General features: G+C 32.1%; 1 protein-coding gene and 1 long non-coding RNA gene across 2 annotated transcripts; one reads left to right on the forward strand and one right to left on the reverse strand.

The window, feature by feature from the left end:
- Window positions 1-1,170: 1,170 nt before the first annotated feature.
- LOC107889507 (uncharacterized) lies at window positions 1,171-1,971 on the forward strand. The gene is made up of 2 exons (XR_001681761.2): window positions 1,171-1,364; window positions 1,695-1,971. It is a non-coding gene; the product is annotated as an uncharacterized lncRNA (long non-coding RNA).
- A 387-nt stretch (window positions 1,972-2,358) lies between these two features.
- Window positions 2,359-7,722, reverse strand: LOC107889506 (muscle M-line assembly protein unc-89). Its single transcript, XM_041076611.1, has 3 exons — window positions 7,221-7,722; window positions 6,464-7,127; window positions 2,359-3,608 (listed from the first exon to the last, which is right to left on the reverse strand). The coding sequence occupies exons 1-3, from the start codon at window positions 7,553-7,555 to the stop codon at window positions 2,550-2,552; spliced, it is 2,058 nt and encodes a 685-aa protein (XP_040932545.1). The 5' UTR covers window positions 7,556-7,722; the 3' UTR covers window positions 2,359-2,549.
- Between the last annotated feature and the right edge of the window lie 230 nt (window positions 7,723-7,952).

Consider the following 7,952-nt stretch of genomic DNA (forward strand, 5'->3'; position numbering starts at 1 on the left):
AAAAGAAAATATATATATATACATACATATACCAAAAATATATTCATAATAATAGTATTGAGTATTAAAAGTATATATATAATATAGACAAAAATATATGCATAATATAGTATTGAAAGTATTTACATGGGATAATATAAAAAAATGAATAATGTGATATTAAAAATATATACATATTAGAAATAATAATAATAATGTTACAAAACAATTATTAATAATATTACATAAATATATATATATATTAAAAATATATACATATATAATAAAACATATACTAATAATAATAATAATAATAATAATATTGAAATACAAAAAGCAAATATAATATAATAAAAATATTAAAATAAAGTAATTAAAAATAATAATATATATAAATATATATACATATACATATATAATAAAAAATATCCACTAATATATAATAATAATAATAATAATAATAATAATAATAAAACATAACAGTAACAATAATGATAATAGTAATAGTAATAATATCAACAAATAGATATGTAAAGAATGTAAAAACAAAATGTAAGCAATTTAATTCTAAATGTGTATAAAAATAAAGAAGTGATAACAACTAGATAAATAGATAAATATGTAATAATAATAATTACAATAGTGAAACATGCGAATGACAGAATGAATAAAAATACAAATTTAAAATACAAAATAAACATATAAAGAAAGAAATAAATGAATGGATGTACGAATAAACAAATAAAATAAAATATAACAATCTATAAAGGTTGAAATTAAATGAATAAAGGGTTAAATCGAAATTTGAAATGAAATTTAGAGCCTAGATTATAATAAAAATAACAAATAAGGACCGAATCGAAATTAAATGAGGTTAAAGGGGATAAATCGTGAAAAATAAAAAAGGGCTAACATTGAACGCGCAAACAAAGTGGAAGGACCAAAGGGAAAATATCTCTGCCTTTCAAAACGTTGCACCTCATGCAGGATTAAAATGGAATAAAAATGAAATCATCGAGCCAAATTAAAAATAAAGAAAAGTGAATTGTGGAGTAATTAAAAGGCCGAAGGACCAAATGGGAAAATAGGCCCTTTAAACGAAAACACGGATCCAAGGCCTGGGGCGAGTCGAATTCGGGTCGGCGAAGGCAAAACGACGTCGTTTTAAGGCTTATGAGCTTAGGCCAAAACGACGCCGTTTTGATCCCTTATAAAAATTAAAATTTTTACAAAAAACCTTCATTCTTTCATTTCACTTAAAAAAAAAACTAAAGCCTCTAAAAAATTTTCTCTCAACCAGCCTCTGCAGGAGGAATTTCGGCGACTTCTCCGGCGCCGACCGTCACCGTCGGCCACCGTGCACGGTGGCCGGAGCTCCAAAAACGGTAATTTTCTTCCCTTTTTCTTATATATTATTGATATACATATATATAAGACAGTTTTTTCTAAGAAAATATAAAGAAAAATATAGGTATATGTATATAATTTCGAATAAGAAATATAAGGAAAGAAATGAAAAAAGGTGATAACCTTCAATAGTTGAATCAATCTCCTCTGTTCTTTATTATTTCAAAAAACTGCCCTTTTTTTTGCATATGTTTGAATCTTTTTGTATTTTTATTCAGTAAAAAATCTCAATACAAGTGATTTTGTGGCTTTTTATAGCCATTTTTGCAACTTGTTTTTTTTTTATTTTTCTATCACTTCTGTTGCAGGTGGATGAGGTCAACGGTGGCAAAGTTGATGGAGGCAGGTGGAGGGACGGTATGGTGGCCGGCAGAGGCTAGGGCGGCTAACCTAGGGTTTTTTAGTTTTCTCTCCTTTTTTTTAATTGTTGTGGGCTAAAGTTAAGTGTTTGTTTGGCCCATGTAATCGGGTTAGGATAGGTTGGGTTTTTATTTTGTTGGGTAAGTTTAGCCTGGGCCAAAATTGGGCCTCAACAAATATGTTTAAAAATTATTAATATCACAACTGTATTATTATTTCTTTTTATGGGATTGTATTTTGGTTATATAGATAATATGTGCCGATTTTATTAAATTAACCAAATAAGCCATTTTTTTTTCAAAATTAAAAAAAAATAGAATGATTTTAAAGAGAAAACGCATTCAACTAGACAAGCTTTCCACACAGTCAATAAAAAAACTTGTTCAACCAAGTAAGCTTTTTATTGACATGTCAAGAAAAGCACGCCCAATTGGACGTGTTTTCTTTGAAAGTTTCAAAAAACACTTCTAGCTAGATATGCTTTCCCTAACATACCAATTAAAAGCTCGTTCAAATGGAGACGTTTTCACACACTCTCTAAAAAGAACCTATTTTCCTAAATTTCCCTAAATCTCGAAAAAGAAACAACTTATTTAACCAATTAAAAAAAAATTGACAATAGCTTCGTATTTTGTATTCTTTTCTATGTCGTGGTTTTGCATAACTTTTTCTATAATCAGATGACATTCTCCACCCTGCCGCAAAACATATATAAATTCATTGAACAAAATATAATTTAACTGCCTATGATGCTGAAAAAAAATCTTACAACAATACTAAAAATGGAGTACTGAAACTGTCCTTCATTTTCTTGAACGCTTCTTTGCCTGTCCACCACCTGAATGGTTCTCAACAGCTTCCCTTCCCCGCTTACCAGGAGGAGCTGATTGGGTGGCAGGCACTCTTTTAGGCGGTCTTCCTGTACTCCTCTTTGCCGGACTCGTTCTTTTTCCGCCAGAACGTGTCCGTGGAGTCGGAGTTCGATCCTTCTGTTGATCACCTTTGCTGCTAGTGCTGTTTTTCTTATGCTCACCTGCATCTCCTCCTCCTTTTCCCTTATCAGAACTAATCACACCCTTCAGTGTCTCTGTCAATGGCTCATTACCGGATAAAGAGCTCCTCATTCTATTCAAGAAATTCGCTGCACTTGGTTTCTTTGAACTCGCAGTTTTGCTGTTGTTCTTCTCCTCCTCACCACCCTTGGATTCCGAGTTATCATTTGAGGATCCACCTTTGCTTGAAATGGCAGCATTGGCATTGGTACCTGAATTCTTGTTTGTGTTTGTGTTACTCCGAGCCTTTGCATTTTTGCTTGCTTTTCTTGAACCCGAGGCCGGACTTTCTCTTGTTCTCTTCTTTGCTACAGGACTTTCCTCAGTGGATTTATCATGCTGCTTCCAACCTAGAGCTGGTTTCTCATTCATCAATGAAGCTAGCAGCTGCCTTTTTTTCTCTTGCCCTGAAGATGATGTTGACGATTTGGCAGCAATCGAGCTGCGTTTGCGACAAGCAATCAATGGGACTGATAGTTTAGGTTTCATTGACAAGGAGAGTGACAGTTGAGGTTCTGGTTTCAAAGGCATCTGGGATTCAGGCACTCTACTTGGTGACTGTTCTTTGGGCAATACGCTTGAATTGCGAAACTGGGCACCGATCTCCTTTGAGACAAGTTGTCGAAACTCAATAGCTGCAGCGTATTCTGAGGATTCCTTGCCAAAGAAAATGATGGCATTGGTTAAAAGCAACAGCAAGTCTCTAAAGAACTTGCTTTTACATCCTGAATACCAGCCTTCTTCAACCCTCATGCCAATAGTCTCTAAGTCAAGATGTTGCCGGATCAAGTTCGAGTAATCCGGTGTTTTCTGCAATATTGAAATTTAATCATAAACCACCATCTTAGCACCTAATTGTGTTCTTCAGTTGCCTAGCATTAAAATTAATTTTATATAAATTGCGACTAACGGGAGCACATAGGCTAAAGACAGCAGTTTAATTCCACAGCACACACAAGCTTTTGTTTTTATTTGAAGACCATTACGAGTAACAACTAAAGATTTTGGTTCATGCAACTACTTCGTAAAAAAGGACATGCTTCAAACATCCAACAAGTACCGGATTTACAAAAAGAAAATTTCTTATTTCTAATTGCCACCTAAAAATCAAAACCAAAACCAAAACAAAAGACATATATCTAACTCGTACCTTTCCCCAATCAACTAAATAAAAACTAAACCTAAGTGGTAGACACATGCTTTTGTTTCTTTAGACATAAAACATGCAAGTGTTCACGTGGGGTCGACACAAATAAGGTTCCAGGCTCCTTAAGTGTATTTAAAATGAAAAGACGGGAGAAGATGGGAGAATGGAAACTACAGCTTGCAAAAGACTGAAAATAAAATTAATTATTACTCACAACAGATCACTGATCAAACATACATAGGTTGGAGTAGGGCAAAGTCAGAAATTTTTTCTAAGAGAATCGGAATAAAGTTTTATATTTTTATGAGTTAAAATATAATTTCACTATTTTATTAGCTTATATCTTTATATTTATAATTTTTCAAGAACTAAATCAAAATTTTATTTTTTGGAGGGTTAAAAGTGCAAATTTACTATATACAGACTTATAATTTTATAAATTTAAAATAATCAGAAGTGCAATCTCCGAGCCGCCCCCGAGCTGGAGACTGGAGGAAAAAAGAAGAAAGGCTTTCCAAGTTTCTTACTGGGATAAGATAAGTTAACCACCATATTTTTTTAGAACAATTTACGTGCCCAATGGATTTTTTGTGCCTTCACACAACTCATTACACCTAAAAAAAATAATGCCAGGTTCACAGCAAGAGAATGGACCAACTAACAACTCTTCATCGCGTTACCAAATGGACACTCAGTTCACTGCTTTCCTTCCTCCTAACTCTAAATAATGCCAACATTAATATATATATAAGCTTATAAATATGGCCTCTAAAGTTAAGAATTCTTGGTTCTTTCTACGAAATTGACAACGTAACTTTATGTGACAATTAACAATAATAAAATTTATATAATGAGATTTAACAAGGTTCAATTATATTAATCACAACAACACCGATGTCCGGGCCAACCTTCAACATTCTTATTTATTGAGAAATATGCAAGGATGGAACCAGCCAATGACGCCTAGATCATAAATATAATATATACTGGAGGTTTTTTTTTTTTACCAAATTTAACAAAACCGACATCTTTCTACACTATAGTAAAAAAAATATTAATATTAAAAATAAACCACAATTCTCCATTTTTTTAAATAAAGAAATGGATATTCTTTTAGATTAAAAAGTAGTTTAAAAATAAATAAATAAATAAATTGTATTTAAATTAAAAATACAACTTAATTTTTTTTTATAATTTTTTATTAATTTTCCAACACATTTGACTAGTGACACATGACTAAAAAGAACAAAAATCTTTTCCAGACAAAAAAAACCCCTAATTCTCGGTAATTATAAAAAACCCTAATCCTACGCATGGGCCCAAACCAACATCTCTGCAGCACATGATATTATTCACACGAGAAAGACAAAGAATGAAAGGGATTTTTACGTCAATTCAAACCAGTAAAAAACTAGTACCACCCTGTTAATCTACGCTTGCATGCATCTATAACCTTCTTTTAAGAAAAAAAAGAAAAAGAAAAAGAAATCCTCATTACAGGTAGCTCTAACCTAAACACACGAAAAAAATTCAATTATTCCCCCACATGATCAATAGGTTAAATTCTAAGTTCAAATTTTAAATTTAAATTTTGTTTTTAAGAATTTGGTTGATATATTTTTCATATTTCAAAATTAGAAACAAGTAAGTAGGTAGCTAGTGCGCCGGCAAGGCCCGACCCCTTAAAATAAAATATTTTTTTTAGGTCTTTTAAAATTTTTTAAATTTTAATTAGTAAAAATAAAGTTAAATTTTAGTCTCCCTAACATGATAAAAATTTAATTTAATTTTTTAAAATTATAAATATATAAACTATTAAAAGGATAAAATTTAATTTTTATTATGTAAAAATTACAATTTAATTTCAGCCTACTAATTACAATGTTATTTATTTTTAGTTATATTACTATAACGCAAATATTTTTTATTTCTAAATGTTAGAACAATAAATTTAACAATTATACCTAACTTTTAAATTTTAAAAAATAGAGATTAAATTTTTATAAATAAAAATCTAGTGACTAAATTCATATTTGTGAAGAGCATAAGAAGTTATGGTATATTTTAACCTAATTAATATTAAACTAAGCCACATCTTATTTAAAAAAAGTTATATAAAAACAAATGAAGTTTTTTATTAAAATGGTTGCCTTATAGAGGTCCTATATAAAATTATAAAAGATAAAAATTCCCATAATAATATATTATTTTTAATTAAAAAGATTGTATAATATTTTTCAATTAAATTGATATCCAGCTATTTCAAATTAATAAAAAAATAAATCCCAAAATCAGATCAGCTATGATCCATATATCTTCAATCACCAAACCTGACTCTGCCGACACGTCATCGCCTGATTGGACCAACAATATTTATAGATGATGCTCTATATCTAACCCGCGTAGAACCAATCAAAATCTTCATTTTATTTTTTTTCCTCATTAGAAATAGTAATTAAAATAATTTTTTTAAAATTAAACTGATATTTTTAAAAAAATATAGAATATTTTGTTTTACCTGGCTTTCGAGTCGGCGCTCGAAAAGGGAGCCGAGCTTATGAGACTGGAAGATCTCAAGGAACTCAACCAACGGCTGAGATTCAACGGACACCTTCTTGATGGAGGGAGATTGGTCCAATTCCCCATTATCCGGTTCGCCCGGTTCAGCATTTTTCTTTTCCTTCCCGGACAAGCTAGCCGAGCTCTGTACATCGCTGCTCTCTCTATTAGGTTCTTCTCCCTTAGACTCGGCCACTGACTCCGGTGAATCACCGGTTTCTCTCGGGTCAACTCGCTTGGAGTTTTCAGCTGATCCCTTCGCCACACTATCACAGCTCCCGTTGCACGAAGCTTCTCCCTCAGGCTTCACGCTCTGCACCTCTTTCCCCGTTTCACCTCCATCCGGTTCGACAGGTTCCAGTTCATCTTTCGCTTCGTCAGGTCCGGTTCCCGGATCTTCCTCCTTCGGATCTGTAGAGTTCGACTCGTTTACCGAACGGTTCTCCCGCTCGGACTCTTCCCTGCTATTAACGGGCCGTCGGGTAATATTCTCCGTTTCGTTTTCTTCCTTTTTTTCACTTCCCTTTTCTCGCTCCAGATCCGATTTTTCAGTTTCCTTTCCGTTCTCTGTCAAGCTCTGTTCTCTCTCTTCTTTTAATTTCTGCACCTTCAATTGTAAGGACCTGTAAAATAACCGAGCAAAAATACCGATTTTTGGCCCCCAAATGATAAATAATTTAATATTTTTATAAAATATTGATTTAGTAATAATTTACACGATGGAGAGATCATATTGTTGGACTTCGCGGCGTAGTTCAGCGACGCGGAGTTTTCGGAGCTCATCAAGCCAAGGAACGGCGCTGGTGGAGATGTTATTAGTAGTTTCATCATCGTCACCGTTTTCAGCGAAACGGCGTTTAAGGTCTTGAAACTTCTGTTGACAAGAGAGAGGAGTAAAGAAGAGGTGTTGGAAAGTAGAAGTACGTTTCTGTAGTTCCATAGCAACGGAGTCCCAACTGTTGCTACCGTGACGATGAACGGCACAGGCAAGTAAAAGCTCCTCCCAGGTACCCCATGTTTGTTTCTCGGGAAAGTTGTGGGGTTTAGCCATGAAAAAAAAAAAGGAAAGAAGGGAAGGAAATAATATTAATAGTATCGCCTATCGGTCAGGGTCACAGTTTAATAATAATAGTCTCTTTTTGCGAATAAATAAGTATTATTTTTCAAATACGGGAATAGCTAGGCTGGTACAATTTCATATTTATTGTAGGTTCAAATAATCTTCAATTATCGTCTCATACATTTAATTTTATTTTTTATTTTTTAGATTTAATTAATTACTAACATCATCAAAATTTTCAATTTAATTGATTATTATAACATTTTAAAATAATAATAATAAGTTTAACCGTGTTAATTAATAGATTTATCTTTTTATATTTTAAAAGTATTAAGTTATTGAAATTAAAAGTTGAAAATTTCAATTTTATATGTATAGAAATTTAAAT

This window comes from Gossypium hirsutum, chromosome A09 (assembly GCF_007990345.1).
Source record: "Gossypium hirsutum isolate 1008001.06 chromosome A09, Gossypium_hirsutum_v2.1, whole genome shotgun sequence".
In the NCBI taxonomy this organism is placed as follows: Eukaryota; Viridiplantae; Streptophyta; class Magnoliopsida; order Malvales; family Malvaceae; genus Gossypium; species Gossypium hirsutum.